This window comes from Salvia splendens, chromosome 17 (genome assembly GCF_004379255.2).
Source record: "Salvia splendens isolate huo1 chromosome 17, SspV2, whole genome shotgun sequence".
Taxonomy (NCBI): Eukaryota; Viridiplantae; Streptophyta; class Magnoliopsida; order Lamiales; family Lamiaceae; genus Salvia; species Salvia splendens.
This window is the reverse complement of record NC_056048.1, coordinates 2,589,132-2,614,023: the sequence shown is the minus strand read 5'-3', so window position 1 is coordinate 2,614,023 and position 24,892 is coordinate 2,589,132. Positions and strand designations below refer to the sequence as shown.

Genomic DNA, 24,892 nt, shown 5'->3' with positions numbered 1-24,892 from the left:
TCCAGAATCATCGGTCTCGCATCTTGTAAGATACCAATATGATCATAGACCTCTACTTTTAAATATTTGTAGTTTCTCGCCCTCTATGGTGGCTAGACCGTTTCGATTTATCAGAGCTTGGATGTCTCACGAGAAGTATAATGATTTCGTCACAGATAATTGGGGTAGGGGGCATGATTTCATGGATTCTCTCAATTCTTTCACAGAAAAATTACAGAAGTCGAATAAAGAGGTTTTTGGCAACATTTTTGCCAAAAACAAAAATTATTGGTTCATATTGCTGGTATCCAGAGAGTACTCGAGCATAGAGGTGTCCCTAGCCTTAATGCTCTTGAGATAGAGTTAAAAGATGAGTCGGACAAAATTTTGTTGAGAGAAGAATCATTGTGGCATCAAAAATCACGCAATGAATAGGTGCATCTTGGAGACCGAAATACATCCTTTTTTCATCTGCAAACTATCAGACGTCGAAAACGCAACAAGATAGAGATGCTTCAGAATGGAGAAGGTGAATGGGTTCAAGATCAAGGTCAGCTTAAGTCGATGGCTGTGACCTTTTATGATGACTTATATAGTGAAGACAATCTACACCGACCTTTATATGGGCATCACAGTTTGTTTCCCTCAATCAGTTCGTTGCATGAAGAGGAGATACGAAAGCAATACACGACAGAGGATGTCCGGGCTGCCCTCTTTGAAATGAAGCCTTGGAAGGCGCCGGGAGTTGATGGAATACAGACAGGTTTTTATCAAAAGCACTGGGAAATTGTAGGTGGTGATATTAATGCTGAGGTTATCCGATTTTAGAGGGAGGCGATATGAATGCAAGGATGAATCAAACTATTATTTGTCTTATTCCTAAATCTGAGGTATCAAAGTCGCTCTCTCAATTTAGGCTCATTTCTTTGTGCAATGTTATGTACAAGTTGGTCACGAAAACTATAGCTACCAGATTAAAGAAGCTTATGTCTGTTATTGTCAGACCTACGGAATCGAGCTTTGTGGCTGAGAGACATATAACAGACAATATCGTGATTGCACAAGAGGCAATTCATTCTATGCGATCTATGAAGGGAAAGCATGGAGTGATGGCTTTAAAAGTTGACTTGGAAAAATCGTATGACCGAGTAAGTTGGGCATTTTTGTATGATACTCTGAATGAAGCTGGTCTATCCGAAGCTCTCTCATTGATGTGATTATGACTTGTGTTTCAACAAGCACCATGCAAATTATGTGGAATGGGGATATGACAGATTCCTTCACACCATCTCGAGGTTTAAGGCAAGGTTGCCTGCTCTCTCCTTATCTTTTTGTTCTTTGTATGGAACGACTAGCCCATGAAATTGCAAAATCAGTTGAAGCACGAGACTGGAAACCTTTCAAAATTTGTAAGAATGACCCTCTCCTATCTCATTTATTTTTTGCGGATGATCTGTTATTATTTGGGAAAGCTGATGTAGTCACTGATGAGAATATTGCACATGTAATGGATGAGTTTTGCGCAAGCTTAGGTATGAAAGTTAGTACTACAAAGACTACCATATCCTTCTCCAAAAATGTGAAAAATGCATCTCGGAGAAACTTGAAAGAGTTGTTGGGAGTGCGTGAAGTGGAGAGCTTGGGTAAATACTTAGGAGTCCCCTTATTGCATAGGAGGGTGGATAAGAATACATATGCTGGCATTGTTGATAAAATGAAGGGAAAAATAGCGAATTGGACCACTGGTAGAATGTCATTAGCAGGGAGGGTCACCTTAGCTCAATCAGTGCTGAGTACAATGTCCATTTATGCTATGCAGACAGCAAAAATCTCGATAGGCACATGTGATTATATGGAGAAAGTGATTCGAGGTTTTGTGTGGGGTAAAACTGAAGACAAAAATCGTATGAGCTTGGTGGCATGGGATGCGGTGACCTGCCCAAGAGAAGAAGGTGGGTTAGGATTGAGAAATCTTTATTTGGTGAATAATGCTTTTGGTATGAAGGTTTGTTGGGAGATGTTCAACAACACAAACTCTTTATGGGGGAGCATTCTTTGTTCTAAGTATAAATTTGATCCTCATTCAGGTTTTGACCATATAGCTCCCAGTGTATGCACTCCTATTTGGTGTTTAATCTGCAACACCTGGCCTGATATGTGGAGAAATGTTATGTGGGCAATAGGATCAGGCAAAAAAGTCATGTTTTGGATTCATCGTTGGGTGCTGAACATGAGGAGCTCTCTCCCATAAGTGGCAATGAGTGTCATACCCGATTATCTAATGTACAAGACAATGGATTTTTTCGTTGATAGCTCAGGCTGGGCGTGGGATATGTTTGAGCGATTTATTCCAGCTGAGGCAGCTAATATTATTACTGATACCGCACCTCCAAGCGCAATGGAAGAAGATGATGTAGCTTTTTGGGGACCTTCGTCGACAGGAGACTTCACAGTTAAAACCGAATATGACAGTCTAGCGAGAGTGCATGAATCAGTAAGTTACCTACCGTGGACGAGAATTTGGAATTGGTATGGGCCACAACGAATTAAGACTTTCTTTTGGCTTCTCTTGAAAAATGGTGTGCTAGTTAATGAAGAAAGGAGAAGGGGGCATATACCAACCAATGAGGTCTGCGGCATGTGTGGCTTGTACACGGAGAGCCGCCTCCAAATGCTTCGTGATTGTTTGGATGCGATAAAAACTTGGGAAGGTCTTCTTCAGTTTTGTGATCTTGAGGGTTTCTTTGATCCTTCCCTCCACCTAAATGACTCGATGATTCGCAACAGCAGCTCTAAACTTCAAACGGGAAGTGGGGTGAAATGGTGCACCATCTTTGGAGTGGGGTGCTGGAATGTTTGGAAGAAAAGGTGTGCATTCGTTTTGAATAATGAAAGATTGAGCCCGGAAGTCGTTATATCACAAACTATAATTATGGCAAAGAATGTGGAGGATGCGAGAATGGCTGCTGTAGTGGGTGAGCGTTTGCCGAGACAACCAGTGACAGTCTTCTGGCAACCATCGTTGTCGACCATGTTGAAGTTGAACATAGATGCTTCCTTAGAGAAGGGGACCGACTGTGCATATGTGGGAGGACTTTTCCGTGATGTTTCTGGACAGTGGAGACAAGGGTTTGTCCCAAACATCGGAATTTGTTCTATTCTTCTCGCTGAAATTTGGTGCATTTTTCATGGTTTAGAATTTACAAAAACGTTGGGAATAAGAATGTTGGAGGTAGAGAGAGATAATCTTGTAGCGGTCGCTATGATTACAAGGAAATTTGAGGCGAATGTCAGCTGTCGTGCGATAGTGGGAAAGGTTGGTAGCTTATTGCTAGAGTTTGATTCGGCATCAGTGAGACATGTGCATCGAGAAAGAAATTTTGCTGCAGATTTCTTGTCACACCATGCATACAACTTCGAGAGAGGAGTTTATGTTCTTGAATAACTGCCTACATGCCTTGCTATTTGGTTATTACATGATAGGTTATGAATTTCTTATGATCGGTAGTATGTAGTCTTTTTCGAGCGTTGCCCGCTTTCATTAAAAAAATACTAATGCATGGCCCAAGCGTGTGGCTTTAGCCTTTAGCTAGGATAAGCCTTCTTCATGTCCTTACTTTCTTTTAATTTTTAATAATAGTGCTTTTTTATATTTTGACATTTTAAATTATTTGATTTTTCCACTAAACATGGTGTAGTTATTATTCGAATTATTCTAATATACTTTTTGGAAAAAAAAATATTATTTGATTATTTATGACGGGCCGTGAGAATTAAACTACATATACCAAATACACTAGCTGGATTATTTTATTTTGAAAGGGGACAGGTTGGTTGGATTGTCATTATTGATATCACATCTACATATTTTTGGAAATCATACTTTTTTGACTTTTTTGGCTCCTCTTTAAAATCTTTTTAAGATTTACAAATTGGATATTCTTTATTTTAGTTTTCTTTTGTTTTTCAAATTCTATTTGATGCACGAAATTTGTTCGTAGTTGTTACAAAATGTTATAAGTGAAATATACATATGATGACACTTACATATGATCCGTATCATGCGGACGAATCTATTTATTATTGTCCGGTATAATTAATAATAATAAAATAGCTAAATGGCAGTTATAAGTGAATATATTTTGGCTAGACCATCTAGATCAATCTTGTTTTGGAAAAACTATACTACTTCTTTTTATTTGATTAGTCAAACATGAATTCGACAGACCACATTGGCTTGAATAAAAAAAATGTTTTTATAAAACGAAGAAGTTTTTTAATATTTAAGAATCATTATAAAAAAGAGATCAAATAGATTTTTGACCTAACTTAATTTGATGGAAAATATCAAATACGTTTTCTATGGGTCATCTTCTAATGCTTATAACACCATAATCCAAAACTAAAATTAAATTTACGCCCTTAGATTTTTAAATAAATGGATGAGATTAAAGCTCACAAATTTCAATAAATTGTAGACAAAATATCAACAAAAGAGTAATATCATCATTATGTTATCATATGATCATTTTCGTGGGCGTTTTTTATATCAACATAGTGTATTACAAACATGAGAATATCAACACAAGTACAAGAAATATCAACACAGTTTTATTGATATTTTAGCTACACTATATTGAGATTTTGCATACACTATATTGAGATTTTTTTTTATTTGTTTATAAAATTTGCTTATCAACATGTATCAAAATTGAAATACTATAATTTATCAAATTTCATCACTCGTACATCGTCGGAACATATGCAATTGAGATCTCGTTGAAATCCTTATAAAATTATCTTTAATTTGATATATTTTTTGCCAAAAAATAATTTAAATCGAGAGAGTTACTTAAATTTAAAGTTTTGAGATGATTTTGATGAGAGAGAATTGACATTAGTACCCTTTAAATTTATTTAATTTAAAATATAATTCATGTGACATTATTTCAACCACTAGATCTCCTAATCTAATGACTAAGATTTGGTCTTTGTGATTGCTATTTAGTTAGCAATTGACCATTCCCCCGTTTTCTAGTATACAATTGATCACACCCCTATCTCAGGGTGCGTTATATTGCTAACTATTTAAATTGCTAACTCTGCTAACTCATCAATGCAGTGTATTAAAAATGTCAACACAAAGACATTAAAATGCAACACATAATATCAACCCATTATATTGAAGTTCAACAAAATTATGTGTTGACATTTTAATGTCATCTTGTTGACATTTTTAATACACTGCGTTTATGAGTTAACAAGTTAACAACTTGAAAAGGTTAGCGATTGATCACACCCCTATCTCTTTATATATATAAATTATTAATTTCATTTATAACGAAATATGATTGATGATAACAATTAACGTGCGTTCTCTCAAAAACAATGATTTAGATATACACTACCATGATACCATCACATCATACATTAGAATGCATGGTTTTCATTAAAATATACCTTAATTATTAATGTATAATATATAGAATCCAATGTAGCCACTCCCTATCAAATGCAGTGAAAAGAGATTGTGCCATTTTATTTAACGAAAACAACAAAATATTACCTTGTCTCATTGCACCGTCATGCCCTACACATTAATCATTCCAGCTTGCACATGGATTTTCAGTAATATTTTAAAATTTTATAATAACATAAGAGAAAATGGAGGGGTTGTATAATATTTGGTAATTAATTATAAAAAAGTAAGAAGGAAATGGTAAACCTAGAAAGCAATTTAATTAAATTGTGCAAATTGATCGATACATAAATTAAATAAACTGAAAATTGCCTCATCGTTTCCACTATTTTTTATGAGAAATTAATTATTCTCCCTATCTTTTGTCATTTTTCTTCATCGAAAAAAAGAAGAAATATAAGGGGGAACTAAGACTACATGTTAAATTTTGAGTTGCGTGGAAATGAAGAGTGGAACCAAAATAAAGTAGGCATTGCTCCATGACCACTTCTTTTCTGATCTTATTGAAGTTTCATTTACAAGTATAATTGAGAACTTTTGAAAATCCTTATTTTACTCAAAAAAATATTGAAACCTTTTTATTTAAACATCGTTTATATCAATGGAGTTATAATGGTATACTTGAGGTTGATGCATACATTAACTAGTCTAGGATCAAGCCCATTAGAAGCCCAAACCTAACCCACAAATGGCCATCATAGTAGTAATTAGCTTTAGTAAACATTTTGTTAAAAAAATTAAAATTTACTCCATGGAGGATTGGATAAATGACCTCCAAGTTCATTTAAACTTAAACATTTACCAACTAAATTATACAAATCATTTTCTATTATCATTTTATAAATTTGTATAAAAAAAGTTTTAAATCCAACCCAATTCAATTTCGTTTAGTCCACTTATCAAGTGGTCTTCTTGCATTGGGTTGGGTCTAGAGATATATAAAAAAGCTCAACCCAACCCAGCCCGGCCCACTTAAGGCGTGAGGTAGGCTGGGCCTCAAACCAACTGGCCCTTCCCGGGCTTGGCCAACCGACCCAATCTTCTTGATAACTCTATCTCTATCTCGTGATCAGCTTGAGGTTGATGGTGCATGATGCGAATTCGGAGTTGTTTAAATAAGATTTCATCAATGAATTTCTATATATATAGTTGTTGCATAGTAAACAATTTCTAGTTCTATGCTTATGTAGAATTTTTGAATTGTTAATTGATTCGATTAGAGTTGGTATGTTCGATGCATGATATTTGTGAAGCTATGCCGTATCCTTAATAAGTTTGGATTAAAACAAGTTAATAAATTATTTTCCTTCATTCATGAATTGTAAGGAGCAATGCGATCTTCCATTGTGTGTGTCCAATTTTATTTTAAATTTTATTTCTTTAGTGCTTTGCTTTAGTACTTAGAAAATCAATTCTAGCTAGTTCAAAATTCTTTATTAAGTTTTTAAATGAACGTTTTTTCCTTGTGGATAGATACTCAAAATACTATACTCGATGCATTGAATTCTTCCAGTATCATTGTGATATTATAGTATTTTATTAAACTTGAGTGACATTACACATTGATCCCCAAACTCTAAAATAACACATAGTTGCAAACATTGACTTAATATTTCGACAACCTAATTGAGGTTAACAATTCATTTCCTATGGCTAAACTTGATCATTGTAATATTTTTTCACCAGACGACAGATTATATACCCAGAAAATTACACCTAATAAACAAAATTTATCTTGTTCCCTCCCTTGCCCAAAAAAGTGGCATCATAAAATTTCAATGAAACCTTCGTTGAATAGTGAAGCCACATTTTCTATTTGTCCAAATTCTCATCCTTGTCATTATTGATGGAGTCTATATATTAATCGTTATGAAAATTCAAAATTGGGAAAATATCATTCGTTTTCTACAGCAATGGTAGTGGGAACTTAACTTCTACAACATAAATCAAAATGCAAAGTTGACTTGGTTGAAGTTTAAAACTTAGTGCCAATGCTAAGTTGACTTGGTTAAACTAAAAACAATGAAATTAAAACATAGAATAGTACTCCCTCTAGTTCACATTAATTGTCCAATTTTATCATTTTAGTCCGAATCCTATAAATTGTCTTATTTCACCTTTACTATCTTTTAATAAGTGGACCTCACATTTCACTTCACTAATTCATTTAAGTCACAATTATTATAAAAGTAGGACTCATGTAATACTAACTTTTCTATTCCATTTTTTTAATTAACAAAGTCAAACTATTTTTTAAAACTCGTAACCACACTATGACACAACTAATGGGACCGAAGGGAGTGTTGGAAGATCCCGTGATAGAGGAAGAAGATCTCGTAGCTGATTTCCTGTAATCACATTTAATATGAAAAGATTAGAAATTGATTTCTTCCTTGTATAGGGGATTAGGGTTAGGGGAATGACTTACCTTAATTGTATATTTGGAGGCCTATAAAGAGGCATGTAAAACAATGTGATCAATGAGAATAACGAACATGAATGTCCCAAAAATCTTTTTCTACATGGCATCAGAGCATGCTTTAAACTAGGGCTCAGAATTATCTTCATCATTGCCCACACCAATCTCGGCCAAAATCAACCAAAAAACCAAGTGAGCAAACAAATTCAAATCAAATATCCAACATGGCAGACGATGAGAAACCATCGACGGAATCAGAATCATCAAGCAGTAAGATACGAGCAAGCAAGAATGTAACTGTTGCATTCAAGCTTAATGGAGGAAATTACCCATTGTAGTCTCGACTAATGAAAGTCGCGATAGGAAGTAGAGGAGGCTACTCGCACATAACTGGAAACTAGCCCACCATTGCCGGGGAGCAAGGGGTATGATGACTGGGAGGAGACGGATCTAATCGTCTTCTCATGGATCGTGGACAACATCGAGCACGACATTGTAGCAGATTTTGTTCACCATCAATCGGCAAAAGCAATATGGGACAGCCTAGCCACCACATACGAGAGTGAGGCCGATCTCTATCTCGTATACGACCTGTAGGACAAAGCAAACATATTACTACATATTTTTTACGGTTGGAATCATATTACTACTATAATACTATTAATTAGGATCTCATATGCAATGCCTTTCAAGCTTGAAACTTGAAATTATATTAGGGTTTAATTCTTACTACTAAACGAAATTGACTGTCATGTCTGGATAGGTTTCAGTCTACAAGTGATCGACTATTTCCTTTTGGCTAATCCTAGGGAAATACTTATTCAAAATTATACTAATGTTTACACGTGAGATGAAACTATTGAATTTTCAAGACCGGTATCACAATGGAAGTTGGTCTATTAATATTAGGTATGAACCTTTGGCCATAACTTCTATAGGTATAAACGAAGAAATGAATTAATTCATATGGTGGGAAATTGAAAAGACAAATAAGTGAGGTTAGAGAAAATGACTAATTGGATAAATCACAAGTGTCATAGTAAGTTAAGTAACATGAGTTGTTCGTACGACAGCGACGATATTGTATTAATTATGTTGGATTCCATGCTTGAAAAGTATACACAAGATACTATAAGCTAGTAGTTCATTTCAAAACTGTTTTAAATTAGAACACAGAACCATATCAATTTATAATATATTAATAATATTATTTTGTATCATAAATCATATTACTATTAATACTATAAAAAAATCAGACAATGACAATTTTTAATGCTATTAAGGACACTAATTTATGTGTCTAATTATACTACCAATGCTTTATAAATTGTTCTTATTGTTAGTGTCTCTAACTAAAATTAGGAGACATAAATAGAACCGTCTTAAAAAATAAAAGATTAAGATAATATGCCATCAACTTAGGGACGCTTTATTTTACGTACTAAATTGTGGTTATTTAAAAAAAATTCAAATGCTAGTAATGACGTCTCAATTTTTGTGTCCCTAAAAGATATTAATATCTGTTTATTGATATATATTCATGAATATCAGTTTCTAACTCAATATCTGAAATTTTTATCTGAAATTGATAGTATGTTTTACGATGCCAAATCAAACTGATATATTTTTCGGTTATTATAAAATTCTTATTTTAACAAAGTTCTCATGAGAGCCACTATCTATACATAGGTCTAACCAAATACGAATCATATTTAATGCAAAATTAAGATAAGACTTTATTCCAACTACTCATATGACAAATGGATATCCTCATCGCCACGAGACAATCTATTTTTAAAGACTATAATTGATAAGGGTGTTTAAATCAATTTACCCAATTTTGATTATGCATGGTATGATCGATTTTTTAGGCCTTGTAGTGCTTCAAAATAATTACTCCGTCGTTGACATATAAATGTACTGTATAATTTACATGCTAGTACTAGTTAGTACATAAGATTATAGTTTTGAGAATAACCAATATAATCTAATATGAGAGAATCAATATATAGTTTCAGAATATTCAATAGTGTTATATGACATTGACATATAATATAATTAAATATTAAGTTGAAATAATGATCGATCAAGTATGGCATATGATCTAGAACCAGATTCATAGTGGAATATATTTCTGTAATTATTATTAACACATGTAAAATTTTTAACCAGATTTATAGTGGAATTACTGTTATTATATAATACTAATATGTAATATATACACTACTATCATTGTAACGATTATTCAATACATCTATGAATATGATGATATATGATTTGATTAAATCTCATCCGTTCATATTCATTGAATTACTGTAATTATAATTTAATATGTAAAATACTATAATTGTAATGATGATGATGGACGATTTGATTTAATCTCATCCATTCATATTTTAATTCAGTAAATTAGATTTCTGTCTTAGATGCGCATTAAGATTCTAGTTTTAACCCGTAGGAGTCAAATGGTACCAAATTTTTAGGTACTTTCCTTTTCACACAAGCAAATTGGAATTGGGACAGTTAGACTACACCAGTAATGATTTGTCGGTACTACTATATACAGATACATAGGTTATCATATATAGTCAACGCACCTTAGCCTTTTTATAGTACATTAATTTCATTCTAATATCTCAAAATTTGTTACTGGCATCATTAATTTTAAAAGCAAAAATGATCAATTAAGTTATGAATTTTTATGTTTCGGTAAATTTAATGATAACATAAACAAATTTTGTTGTATTAAAATTTAATTAGGGATGTTTATTCAACCTGAAATCCACGAGTTGGCCAGATAGTCTGACGCTTTTATAGGGTTAGTGTTGAAAGTTGATAGGCAAAAAGAATACCATCTGAATGGCCCGTAGCTCGATAGAGTTGGCCCAAAACTAAGCCGGGTCCCAAGGATTATCCCGAAGCTAATAATTCTCATTATTTCATTATTTTTTTAACTTTTTCAAAATTTTCAAAATTAGTCGAATACTTTTTTTTTCAAATACACCTGATAATATATTTTGATCAAATATTTAAAAGGTATACTCATTATCTTATTTCGTTTATCATTCTCTTATACGTATCATAAAAAATACTACGACTATATATTATATACAAATTGAAAAAATGATAATTATTTATAAAAGATGTACTATCTTGTATCACTATACATATTGTTATATTGTTAACTTTTTGAGTTACTAATTCTGCCAACTCATCAACGCGGTGTATTAAAAATGTCAACATAGTATATTGAAATGTCAACAAAATTATGTATTGACATTTTAATTTCATCGTTTTGACACTTTTAATGCATTGTGTTGATGAGTTAGCAGAGTTAACAACTTAAAAAAATTAGCAATTGATAACACCCCTATTTGTATGTGTATACATTTATTATAGACATATATATTATCAATAAAATTATATTTGTCAAAAAAGATTATCGTAGTGGAGTAGTACTTTCAACTCTTTTTTTTCCTCCACTACATATTTTTCAAACATTCCAATTTTTCCCACGTTCAAAAAATCAAACCTCCAATAAAAATCTATACATGTCCCCCCTATATATAAATAACACCCTACATTTATTAATTTCAACATTATTCTAAACTACAAATTAAACACACAAAAACCCCAATTCAATTTGTCTAATTTTCACCATGCAACGCCCATCCTCCTCCGCCGCCGCGCTCCTCCGGCGGGCGGCCCCGCCGTGCGACGTGTTCATCAACCACCGCGGCGTGGACACGAAGAGGCACGTGGCGGGGCTGCTCCACCACCGCCTCCGCGGCCTGGGGCTCCGGCCGTTCCTGGACTGCCGGAGCCTGATGGCCGGGGACCGTCTTTTCGACAAGATCGACGTGGCGATCAGGGAATCCAGGGTCGGGATCGCGGTCTTCTCGCCGATGTACTGCGACTCGTACTTCTGCCTCCACGAGCTCAGCCTCATGGCGGAGCTCGGGAAGAGGGTGGTCCCCGTGTTCTGCGACGTCAAGCCGTCAGAGCTGAGGGTGAGGGACGACGTGTCCCGCCCGCCCGAGGATATTGTCAGGTTCCGCGCCGCCCTCGAGGAGGCCAAGTACACCGTGGGATTGACGTTCGACACCTTAAGAGGGTAAGTGCATTGTTCCAATATAGGGATGGATGCAAAAAAAAATATCGATCGATTGGTTTGTGCATGGATGAGACAATTGAGAAAAATTGAAACCTCGTGAATTAATACTCCAATTTTGAAGTTCGTGGGACAGGCGACAATTTTGACCATACTTCGTGATATAAATGGCTATTATCCCTTTCTTATATTATGTCATTATATGAATTTTTTTTATTCAATTAAGGATGTTAATTATTTGTGTTTCTAAATGCATCACTCATGATTTCAAAAGACATCATTATTCTTGGTGTTCGGACAAAAATAAGGGATGCAAATGAAAGTGTTCCAAAAACGTTTTTCTTTTTTACCTTAAATTTTAACAATTTTTCAGAAAAGTTCAACGCAAATAATTGCATCTCCAATTTTGTGTACTTAGGGTTTGTTGTGCTGAGTTATTACAAAAGTTACGTTTTAACATTTTCTTCTACTCTCAACCTAGTTTTTGCAGCCATGTTCTTGATTTCTTTGTACAATTTCAGCCTCGGTAATCTCTTCTCATCTCTACCAATTTGGTGTTACAGTCGTGTCAATTTAGTTAGGGTTTGGAAAAGAACAAATTCTAATTGAAATTGATGAATTATAAGTGAATTTAGTTAATTGACATATTTTTTCCTATATTTGTTATATAGTAGTTTTGAGTGATTAATATTGTTGTGTTTGTGCATGCAGGGACTGGTCAGAATTTCTTGCTAATGCAACAGATGTGGTGATCAAGAACTTGATCGAAGTGGAGGAAATAAATAGATTAAATTAATTAATTAATCTTACACATTTTGAAATAAGATTAATGGTGCTGCTAAATTAATAACTTGTACTATTCTCTAATTTAATTCCTTGCCCGGAGCAAATAATCCTTCTTTTCATTTTTAAAGAGTTTGATTCGGATAAAGTGATGCACCCTTTTTCGGAGCTGCATTCAATGGTTGCACCTTCAAGCTTCAATTGATGTATATCTACAGAATTCTCCATAGTTGCATATGAAAATAATACTCTCTCTTTTCGCTATTAAATATCTCATTTTTTCATTTTTGTCCGTTCGCCATTAAATGTATCTCATTTCATTTTTAATAATTTTGGTAAACGGACCACACATTCTGTTAATTCATTTCTCTCCTATTTTTATTACAAAATCAATATATAAAAGTAAGGCTCACATTGCACTAACTTTTTCTACAGTCTATACACTTTCTTTCACAAAGGCAAATAATTTCATAAAATCATAGCCGGTCAAACATGCGACATTTATTAGTGGCCGAAGGGAGGATATACTCCAAAATAACAGTAGTAAGTAAATGGAAATGATTATATTGATAGCTTGTACCAACAATTACACAAGAACTCTACGGAAATTAAATAGAATAACATAAATACGAGATAAAATTCTCACCCTCACTTCACACACAAAATTCATGAATGAATAACTAAACCCTATAAAGTTGATCTCCTGTAACTGTAAGAAGTGGTACACATTTTTATATTTGTTAAATGATTCATCAATTGAAAATTTCATTAATTTTGTAATTTCACCTATTGTGGAAATGCGAGAAAGGATAAATGAAGGAGTTGCAAATTGCACAAATATGGATTTTGGTGACAAAATGTAGTTTACATCTATTAAATTCGTTAATATGTGTAAAGTAAGGTTTAGTAAATAAGAGGTTCATATGTTTCTCCATTAATATAAGTTTTAAGTAAATAGTTAATTCATATTTTCATTGGAACAAACTAACTAAAATGAATTAATGTACGTATACATCTTGAATAAGACCGAAGAAAATATTAATTATAATATATTATGGTATTACTATACTAGTAATAAAATTTATTTATATAATGATATTATTAAAAAATAGTTAATATTAGGATGAATCTCGATAAATATAACATAAAAAGTGGAATACTGCATAAGGAAATAAATAATATACACAATATACAAATGAAACCAAAGTAATACTCCATATTTATATGGATGCTACTGAATAAGTCGTTTATTTATAGCCCATTTGTTTCAGGCCGTGGCCAATAAAATTCAAATTCAGCTAATACGTATAATAATCGGCCCAAAATACATTTATTATGTAAATTTTTAGCAGTTTTTTATTATAAATTTACCATGAACAAGCAAGAAAATGAATTTCTCCATCTTCGAATTCCTCTTTTGTTTTTCCTCGTTTTTTTTCAAAAAATAATTTTTTTTTTGTGAATGACAATTAACAAAATTTCTCAAATATCCCATTTGACTAATTTGTTTTATTTTATATTTTTAGTTTCTTTTTACCTCAAAATGACATCGTTTAATTGTCCATATCGTCACACGGATCCACATTTACGTCAATATTCACCAACGTCGCCAAATTTAGGCATGTACTCGTTTATCATCGGATTCGCCCCCCCCCCCCCAAAAAAAAAATCATCTTTAGACTACTGATAGTTTTTGAAACTTCATGACCTGTTATTAAAATTTTGAGAGTAAAACTAACAAGAATTTAACCAAACTTAGTAAATTATCTACATTTGTGGGATAATAATTTTTTTAAGAAATTGAATTTTCAATTTCAATTTGTTACTGCACTCTCCTTACACCTAATCAAACCTGTTTTTTTTAACAGCATTCAAGGATTTCTATTGTGTTAATTTGTCATCAATTTCCTTACAATAATAATATGAATATATTGCTGTATGCATGTATATGTAACTAGACGTTAAATTGAAAAGCTTGTGTGATCTGGCAACTGAAAAAATTAGGATTTAATTGTGAATTAGAAGGCAAATGGCAGATGTAGTTTTTTGACTTAAAAAGAGCGATTTGTTAGAGCCAAAAATTAGGAAAATGTTGGAATATATCATTTTTAGGGCATAGATTCCTTCACCACAATTCTAAATCAGGACAAACCATCCCATATGCGAAAGCTACATAGCTTCAATTTGTTTGGCTAATGCCACCACTATTTATCTCTCCACAAATAAATATATTTTAAAAGCTAACCAAATATGTTAATTTGCAACTATATATATACAATGGGCTATTCAGGTGGGGTCGTGAGGAGTCAGACTGTCCCATTTGCCTACTATGAAGTCTGGAAAACTACATTAAATTCGACTTTTGAAATTATCGTTTACGTTATTATACAACAACTTTACCTCAAATCTTTAAAGTTGTTGTTTACTTTTATTCCGCATATACCATCAATTAGCATCAATGAACGTTGCATCACATATGTATTCGATAATAACAATGACTTTTTTCACTGTATCTGACTTTACAAGTTCTGAATTATCGTTGACGTTACTATACAACAACTTTACCTGAACTCTTTAGAGTTGTTGTTTACTTTTATTTTGCAGTTGCCATCAATTAGCATCAATGAACGTTGCATCATATATGCATTCGATAATAACAATGATTTTTTCACTGTATCTGACTCTATAAGTTTCATTTTTTTTAATAAGTCATCACATACAAATCATGATTTTTTTTTAATTTTTGAACAATAGTAACCGCTTTTTGTCTTCTTAATTATCACTCAATTTCTTTATAGATTACCACACCATTGATATTACTAATTTCTTAGAAAATGATCTCAATATTATAAGGTATTTTATTGGGTAGATATGTACTTCTTTCTTTTAATGGGCAAATATAATTGGCTATATATCATTGATATCGGATGTTGATGGCTTCGCTTATACTACTATGATTATTAAAATACATTGCACACTTCACGGGAGCATTATTATAGTCCCAACTCTCATTTTATTTGAATTTTTAGTTTAATTTTAATAAGTTCATCTTTTCTATTAATGTCATTAATCTTGTATATTACTTACTACATAAGTATCGAAATTCGATCACTATGTTTTATTTATTTCATTGAAGTTATAAAAAACAGAATTATGTTAATTATTTGTACAATGAATAACGTAAACATTATTTTTTTGGTATTAGCTTGACATGACCTATCAAGTTCCCATAAATTATTTTCCAAGTTTCATTAATTTTCAAAGATGATAGGAGTGTAAAATCTATTCTTCTTGTTCTACATTTACCGATTATCAGTACTCTTTACAATAAATGATAAAGATTTTAATATTAAATTAATAAAAATATAAAATAATTAATTTTTATAAACATTCAAAGAGAACAATTGTAGCTAATAGTAGTGCCATAATTAAAAGCAATACTTCCTTTATCCGTCATTATTTGTTACTAATTCCATTAAAAGCAAAACTTTTAGTAATAGAGACTATGTTTAGTGACGGTTAAGTGGATGGAGAAATAATTATAATATATTTATTGACATGAAACCGCCACAACTTTCCCACCGCCGTAGTATTGCGGCGCTGCCAATACCTCCGCCACCGCACCTCTCTCTCTTTGTAACAAACAAAACTAAAAAAAATAGAAATATTGTCCACAGAATTTTCCTCTTAAGAATTCAACGGGCCCCACACCGCCAATCGCCGAACTAAAGAAGATATGGTGAGGGCTGTAAACGCGTTTATCGTGGTCCCGCGAGATATCTCCCCACGTGTCGCCACTTCAGTGGCGGAACTTCACTAATTGCATGCACCTGAGCTCCACTCGATCCCGCTGCCAGATTCCCTCCGGCTTAAATAAATACCCGAAACCATTTTTCATTTAAAATTTATTTCATTTTTCTCCCGGAAAATCTGATCGATGGAGGGCGCCACCACTTTCAGCGGCGGCGGCCACCAGCTCCAGCTGCCGCCTGGTTTCCGATTCCATCCGACCGACGAGGAGCTCCTGGTTCACTATCTCAAGAAGAAAGCCGCCGACGCCCCTCTCCCGGTGCCGATCATCGCCGAGGTCGATCTCTACAAATTCGATCCATGGGAGCTTCCAAGTAATTTCAATTCCGTTCATTCAATCACCGATTTCGAATTCAATTTTAATCTATTCAAATTCAAATTGAACTACTCCTGAATTTGATCGATGATAATTTAGGTAAGGCGAGCTTCGGCGAGCAGGAATGGTACTTCTTCAGCCCTAGAGAGAGAAAGTACCCCAACGGCGAGCGGCCGAATCGCGCGGCGACGTCGGGATACTGGAAAGCCACCGGCACTGACAAACCGATCCTCACGAATAACGGAACGCAGAAAATCGGAGTGAAGAAAGGCCTGGTTTTCTACGGCGGAAAGCCGCCACGAGGAGTGAAAAGCAATTGGATCATGCATGAATACCGCCTTGTCGGCGATCATTCCTCCGCCAGCAAACCCGCCGGAATCAATCTCCCCAAAAAATCATCCTCACGAGTACGTTTAATCCTTAATTACTCATCCAATTCACATATAATTGAAATCATTGATCATATGAATTCATTTAACATGTAGCTCGACGATTGGGTTTTATGCCGGATTTTTAAGAAAAACAGCCCGGCTTCTGCGGCGGCGGAGGGGCTGCTGCTTCCATCGATTCAAGTGGCGGAGCCCCCTGGTTATTCCAATTTCTTCCATGGAAATCCGATGATGTTTCCGGCGAAGGAGTGGCACGACGGCATGAACCCTAGCAGCAGCTCAAATGATCATGGAAATGCTTCTTACATCTCGATGCTTAATCAGCAATACCCCCAAACAATATTCCACCACAATTCGCTTGTTAATTCTGCAGGTGTTGATGATGATGAAGATGTGCAGCAATCATTCCAACTCCCTTCGCGGTTTCAGTAAACTGAATTCACAATGTATTTATTTCCGGTAACGTTAGTACATTTATGTATATGAGCATTTTTGGGGCATGTAAAATATTTGATGCTCTATTAATTATTTTATTGTGGGTGTATTGGTTAATTTATCTTTTTCGTTAATTTTGAAATTTATATGTAAGGGGTTATTTAGTGATAATTGATGAACCTTTTTTTCTGATCGGATTGGACTAATTAACGTTTTGGGCAACCCGAATTTATAGTATGAAATAAGCCCAATTTATAACTAATTGGTAATAAGTGTAATAGCTCCTACAAGACTTGTAAAATGATTTTAGTTATTTTTACTATAAATATGAGATATTTGTTTATTTTATTTTCCATGTTTATATGATAACAACTACTTCCTCCGTCTCGCTCTAAGTGGGGCATTTATAATTCGGCACGAGATTTTATGATGTGTTATTTTGTGATCACTAAGATAGAGAGAATAAAGAGAGGGAAAAAGTAGAGATGTTCCTATATCTAGAAATGTGTTATTTAGACTGAGACATCCTAAAAAGGAAAAATGTGTCATTTAGAATGGGACGGAGGAAGTAATAAGTAACACTAAAAAAGAGAGGGAAAAAGTAGAGATGTTCCTATATCTAGAAATGTGTTATTTAGACCGAGACATCCTAAAAAGGAAAAATGTGTCACTTAGACTGAGATATTCTATCGTCAATGTTGCATAGATGTTGACATTAAAAAGTAGCCTACAACGGTTAACACTAGAGCCGTTGCTAAAATCTTGGCTTTTAAAATCTTGGCTTTGCCACTAAACGCCAATCCCTTCAAACACATTTTTTACATGCATGTTAAATTACTTGTGATGGAACGTTGAGTGGAAGTCTTATTTGTGAATTCGTGCGTGATGAAATTGTTTTCTTATGAAAAGATCCGTGAGATTTAGTGTTAGTCACTTTAATTGCAAATTGAAGGCTGATGAAATTTTGAGATTTAGTGCGTGATGAATGAAATTTTTAGTGATTTTGTCAATGTTACTAATAAACCATCAAGAGTGACAATCAATCAATGTGTCGAATCCATCCAAAAATAGTTTTTTGTATTCATCGCAAGTGTGTGTATTTTGGGTTACAACGACTTGTACATATACCCACACGTGTGAAAAAAAGAAAAAAATGAAACGTGAGTTAGTTGGATTAGTGCCATTACTCTAGACTTAAATAGAAAAGTTAATTAAATTTTGTCATAATTAGTCAAAAATTATTCTTATTGGACTACATTTTAGCCCAATTGTGTGGCGTTTGTGGGTAAAGAGTGACGTTGCCCATTCCTTTAGTAAACTATTTGATGCGTATACGTAAATCGAAATGGTGCTAGAGTTGACCCCAATTTTTTTTTTTTTTTATAAAGGAGGATCGAGAGTGGTTCCCTACCTACCCCCAAAGTGACTCGGACCCCCGGCCTAACGGTCGGAGGTGAAGCGTCTTACCAAGCTGCGCTTCGTTGTCAAGGTGGGACCCAATGGGTCCACCAGACCCGCAGGAATGGGTCCAGGATTTTTCACCTCCCGAAGCTCTGGAGTCAGGCCAGTGAATCCACTAGGCCCCAGGGAAATTAATCCCCAAGATGGGCCTGCCAGGGGTCGAACATGCGACCTCTAGGATGAGGTGGTATCCTTGCTTCCCTTCTCAACCAGTTGACCCAATTTAAATTGGCTGAATTTAATACTAGTTTGACTACAATTGTTTGCTTTTATTTAAAAAATCTTACTAAATAATCATATTAAACTCGAAACATAATACTGCAATATATATTACCACTTGATTCGTAGAACACGATTTGATGTGTATCATCATAATACTCCACTTGCTTAGATATAATGATGGAGTATAATTCATTTTGAGGGGGGATATAAAATCACATTATTTTAACACTAGTTTTGATATATATCAAAAGTTTTGATTTGTGAACAAGATATGATATTAATATATCGTAATATCCACATTTTAGTACGCATAGTAAACGGGTTTTAATAATACTATAGATAAAACATTGTCTAGATAAATGTTCATGGTGTGTTTTTCTATTTCCCAAATTTAAGTTATAGTATGATAGATTATAATATTATACATATATTTTTATTATTAGTACTATGAGATATTTAAAAAACATTATATTTTTCCTGATTTTTAATTCGGCAGGTTACATTGTTTTAGATAATTATGGGCCTTATCATTGTGCTCGGCCCAATAAAAAAGATGGCCTTATACCAAAAATAATCAAATTTCATCTAGTTAATTCCTCATTTTTAATAAAAATAATTAACTTCTATTTTTGACCACTAATTTCTATGAGAGGAGCCCCAATTTCCATTAACATATTAAACAATTACAGTATAAATTAAAATTTGTGCCTTCAAGTGTCTTTTATTTTTTCTGGGAAGAAGGGAATATGGAGTAATATATTTTGCAATTATCAATAATCTCTTATTTTTTGGAAATTATATATCACGTGGTAGATAAAAAATATCATGTGGCAAAATTTTTACCATTTAATACACTTGTTAAATAAGTTTTTAATTTTAACAAATGTATACATCACTTCAATAAATTCAGACACGTAGCACTCTAGCATATTTTTATGTTGGAACAATTGAAAATTGTCATTTATAATATAACCGGGTCTTTTCTAAAAATTCACATAAAATTGACCAAACATTATGATTTTTTCCCGATAATTTGCCTATTAAATTACTCCCCTTGTCCCAACTTACTCGAGTCTTATTCTATTTCAGATTTTTTCAATTTACTTGAAAAAATTTTATTTGTCAAAAATAAAACATCTATTATCACTTATTTTATTATTCTTTTCAGTATATTATTCTTTTCTCATACTTTGTTTTATTCACAATCTATAAATTTAAATCCAATAAAAAATGTCTCAAGCAACCCCAGCGCACACACTATTTTCCCGCCTTTTCTCTCTTCCCTCGCACATCACAGTCACACATGACACACCCCTCTTGTCACTCTTCTCCCTTAACCCCAGCACACACACATACACATATTCCCATTTCACCTTAATTCAACATTCAATCCGCAAATTCACCCACAAAATCACTGATTCTCCACTTCCTTTCACTAATTTTGGATTAATTCAAGCAAATACAGGGGTTCCCTCTCTAAACGCCAAAAGGTATGATTTTCTTTAATCTTTTCTTAGCTTTTAATGGTCAAGCTTGAACCTTGAGATTTTTTTTGGTTTAAATTGCATGTGTGTTAAGATTTGAGCACGAGTCCTTCAATTGTTTGTTCAATATCGCATGCAAAGTGTTGCTTTCATTGAAACATTTTATCAAACGGGTGGTATGCATATGTTGTCGAGGTGAGCTTTGGGATTTCTCTTTCGATCCGTCTAGGCTATGTGTTGAACTTTGCTGTGACTACACAATTGAGGGAGACGTAGAATGAGGAATTTGTGGTAGGAATTATTGATACCATTGAATGCGGTGTGCTAGTTAGAATCTCATGTGGAAATTAGATATAGACCTTCTTGCGTAGTTGTTGGTTAGATGATAGGTATCTAAGTTGAGATTGGAAGATGATGTGTGCAAGTTTGAGGGAATTCAATTGTGCGTAGTTCTTATGTGGTGATTTTTTTTAGACAGTGTTAAAAATGGTAGACCAATACGACCCGGGATGTTTCGGCGTTCGTTTGGCTAACCGGGAACAGAGAGAAAAGTGGGATATACTCGTCCGGTTGAAGGTCATACCATCTCGATACCCAGATGAAGAGGCATTGGAAGCACTGGGACTCGGTGACTGCTTCTGGGAGCTCAGTCGAGTAGGCGGTCTGACAAAGTTATTCAAGGGCAAATGGCCCTCCTATCGGCACTTAACATTAGAGTTTTTGAGTACTCTAAAGGTGACCAGGGTAGGTATCATACCCCGAATCCAAGAGATCAAATTCCGTTTAGGAAATGTCGATTATGAGATGTCTGTTGAGGAGTTGAACCACATGTTAGATTGTGAAGGGATAGTCATCTCTATGCCGGATAAGTTTGACATGGATGGCTTCTGGACCGCCATCACATTCCTATGGGAAGGCAAACGGGTGGCATATTCCGAAGGCCGGGCCAAGTCTATTTCCATTCGGAATCCCGTCCTCAGATACCTACAGATGGCATGTGCATTCCTCCCATTGGCCCGAAAAGAAACCAAAGGAGTTGCATCGAGTGAGCTGTTCTTGTTATGGAACATTCTAAATAGGAGAGCTCTCAACATGGGGAGTTTCATTATCTCTCATCTACAGATTCAGGCCAGGAAGACCTCAGGCACACTTGCATGTGGTGGAATCATCACCGCCATTGCTGAGCTGTGTAAAATTAACGCCAAACGATTAGAGCCGATGAAGGACAAAGGGGAGATGTTTCTTTCGTTCGAGGTGCTGAAAGAGATTGAATTAATCACGGTCGATAGCAGACAGCGTGTTTTCTTCATCCAGGAAGCGGGAGATCACTTCCCACTCCCAAACCCTAGCTATACATATGTTCATGGGTGGCATATCACTAAAAATTGGAGGCTGAACTCTGACGCTCATAAGGCAATTGTGAAAGCCACGCCAGCCTATGTGCCGTTGAATCCACAATATCGTCCTGGCATACCCTTCCAGTCCAACCCACAGTCCATGCGGCCAGACCTGGCACTGCTACCACACCAAGCCCCACCACAAGAGGAGCATGCTCATGATGATCAGGGACCTTCCCAACAAAGGAGGACGAGGAGGAGGACGGGACCTCAACACGCTGATGATGCTGATGATGTCTCCTTGGCCGAGAGGGTTGATCACCTAGGGACCCGCATTGACCATGTTGAAGCCTCGATGCGCCAACACTTGGAACAACTCACCCAAAGGTTCGATCACTATCATAAGGTCAATGACGAGAGATGGGGTCGAGTGGAGAACACAGTAGGCGAGATGTTGAGGAGATTCCAAACGTTTCCCAATCCACTGCTGCCACCGTCTCAGTAGAATGCAAGTCTCTTAGTTCACTTCTATTGTTAAAAACACAAGGCATTTACAAACCATTACCAACGAGAGAGAGTGACAGTAAAATTAATCAAATTTGATCAATTCTAGTTAATCCTTCAAATTTAAAAACACACTCCTCTTCTCACTTAAACCCAGCACAAAGGCACACATACATATTCTCATTTCACCTTACCTTAGTTTCACATTCCATCCACAAATCCTCCATATGCCCCATTTCCTTTCGCTAAATTTGGGATTAATTTAAGCAAATAGAGAGGTAAAGGTATGCTTTTCTTTAAACTTTTCTTAGATTCTTGCAGTCAAGCTTGAACCTTGAGATTTTCTTGGTTTAAATTGCTTTTATGTTGATATTTGAGCACGAGCCCTTCAATTGTTTGTTGAATTTTACTTGCAAAGTGTTGCTTTCATTGAAACAAATCATCAAGCACTTGGTATGCATATGTTGTCGAGGTGAATTTTGTGATTCCTCTTTCGATTTGTCTAGTACATGTGTTGAAATTTGTTGTGACTACATAATTGATGCCTAGGGAGATTTAGAATGGGGAATTTTTGGTAGGAATTATTGATACAGCTGAGTGTTGTGTGACTAGGTAAAATCTCATGTTGAAATTAGATATAGACCTTCATCTATAAATTTGTTTTTCATATGTTTTGCGTAGGTGTTAGTTAGATGATTGGTGTATAAGTTGAGATTGGGGGATAATTCATTGTTGATATATATAGTTGAGATTGAGCCACTGAGTGTATCTACATATTTATCTGGAACTTTAATTGTGCCTAGTTCTTAAATGTTGAATTTTTTTCAGGTACACAGTGGTATAAATGGTGAACCATAACGACCCGGAATTTTACGAAGTTCATTTGGATTACAGCGAACAGAAAGAAAAGTGGGCAAGACTCGTCGACTTGAAGGTCATACCATCTCGATACCCAGACGAAGAGGCACTGGAAGCACTGGGGCTCGGTGACTGCTTCTGGGAGCTCAGTCGGGTAGGCGGTCTGACAAAGTTATTCAAGGGCAAATGGCCCTCACACCGGCACTTAACATTAGAGTTTTTGAGTACTCTAGAGGTGACCAAGGGAGATTATCCAAGAGATCATCAAATCCACGGGATCAAATTCCGTCTAGGAAATACTGGCCATGAGATGTCCGTTGAGGAGTTTAACGCCATGCTGGAGTGTGGAGGGGAAGTCGTCTCTTGGCCGGATGAGTTTGACATTGATGGATTCTGGACCGCCATCACTTTCCTATCGAAAGGCAAACAGACACCATATTGTGAAGCCCGAGCGAAGTCTATTTCCATTCGGAATCCTGTCCTCAGATACATACAGATGGCGTGTGCATTCCTCCCATTTGCCCGGAAAAAACCCAAAGGAGTTGCACCGATTGAGCTGTTCCTGCTATGGAACATTCTACACGGGAGGGCCCTCAACATGGGGAGTTTCATTATCTCTCATCTAGAGATGCAGGCGGCCGGGAAGACCTCTGGCGTACTTGCATGTGGTGGGATCGTCACGGCCATTGCTGAGCGGTGTAAAGTTCACACCGGAGAATTGGTGTTTAGGAGGGAGAAGGACAGATGGGAGCTGAGCAAGGACAAGGGGAGATGTTTCTTTCGTTCGAGGTGCTGAAAGATCTTGAATTCATCATGGTCGACGACAGACAGCGTGTTTTCTTCATCCAGAAAGGGGGAGGTTACTTCCCACTCCCAAACCCTAGCTATACGTATGTAAACGGGTGGCATTTCACTCAAAATTGGAGGCTGAACACCGAAGCTCATAACGAAATCATGGATGCCACGCCAGTCTATGTCCCGTTGAATCCACATTATCGGCCCGACACAAACTTCCGGTCTAACCAACAGCCCATGATGCAAGAACCGGCACAAGAGGAGCATGCTCACGATGGGGAGGGACCATCTGAACAAAGGAGGACGAGGAGGAGGTTGAGACCCCAGCATGATGATGGTGATGATGATGATGTCTTGTTGGCCGAGAGGGTTGATCACCTAGGGATCCGCATTGACCATGCTGAAGCCGCGATGCACCAACACGTCGAACAACTCAACCAAAGGTTCGATCACTACCATAAGGTCAATGGCGAGAGATGGGGTCGAGTGGAGAACATGCTAGACGAGATG

At 35.4% G+C, this 24,892-nt stretch overlaps 4 protein-coding genes across 5 annotated transcripts; all 4 read left to right on the top strand.

Annotated features, from left to right (window-relative positions):
* The first annotated feature begins 489 nt into the window (after nt 1–489).
* Nucleotides 490–1,196, top strand: LOC121775434. Its single transcript, XM_042172516.1, has 2 exons — nt 490–742; nt 808–1,196. The coding sequence occupies exons 1-2, from the start codon at nt 490–492 to the stop codon at nt 1,194–1,196; spliced, it is 642 nt and encodes a 213-aa protein (XP_042028450.1).
* A 10,340-nt stretch (nt 1,197–11,536) lies between these two features.
* Nucleotides 11,537–12,784, top strand: LOC121775432 (TIR-only protein-like). Its single transcript, XM_042172513.1, has 2 exons — nt 11,537–11,991; nt 12,700–12,784. The coding sequence occupies exons 1-2, from the start codon at nt 11,537–11,539 to the stop codon at nt 12,782–12,784; spliced, it is 540 nt and encodes a 179-aa protein (XP_042028447.1).
* Nucleotides 12,785–16,700: 3,916 nt separating this feature from the next.
* On the top strand, nt 16,701–17,838 carry LOC121773794 (NAC transcription factor 25-like). The gene is made up of 3 exons (XM_042170711.1): nt 16,701–16,895; nt 16,997–17,304; nt 17,383–17,838. The coding sequence occupies exons 1-3, from the start codon at nt 16,709–16,711 to the stop codon at nt 17,716–17,718; spliced, it is 831 nt and encodes a 276-aa protein (XP_042026645.1). The 5' UTR covers nt 16,701–16,708; the 3' UTR covers nt 17,719–17,838.
* Nucleotides 17,839–20,669: 2,831 nt separating this feature from the next.
* Nucleotides 20,670–23,678, top strand: LOC121773859. 2 transcript variants are annotated; one of them, XM_042170777.1, is made up of 2 exons: nt 20,670–20,894; nt 21,367–23,678. In XM_042170777.1, exon 2 carries the CDS (start codon nt 21,375–21,377, stop codon nt 22,728–22,730), a length of 1,356 nt encoding a protein of 451 aa, XP_042026711.1. In that variant the 5' UTR covers nt 20,670–20,894; nt 21,367–21,374; the 3' UTR covers nt 22,731–23,678. The 2 variants fall into 2 exon arrangements, with proteins under 2 accessions (XP_042026711.1, XP_042026710.1); XM_042170776.1 differs by having other exon boundaries at nt 21,363–23,678.
* The last annotated feature ends 1,214 nt before the right edge of the window (nt 23,679–24,892 follow it).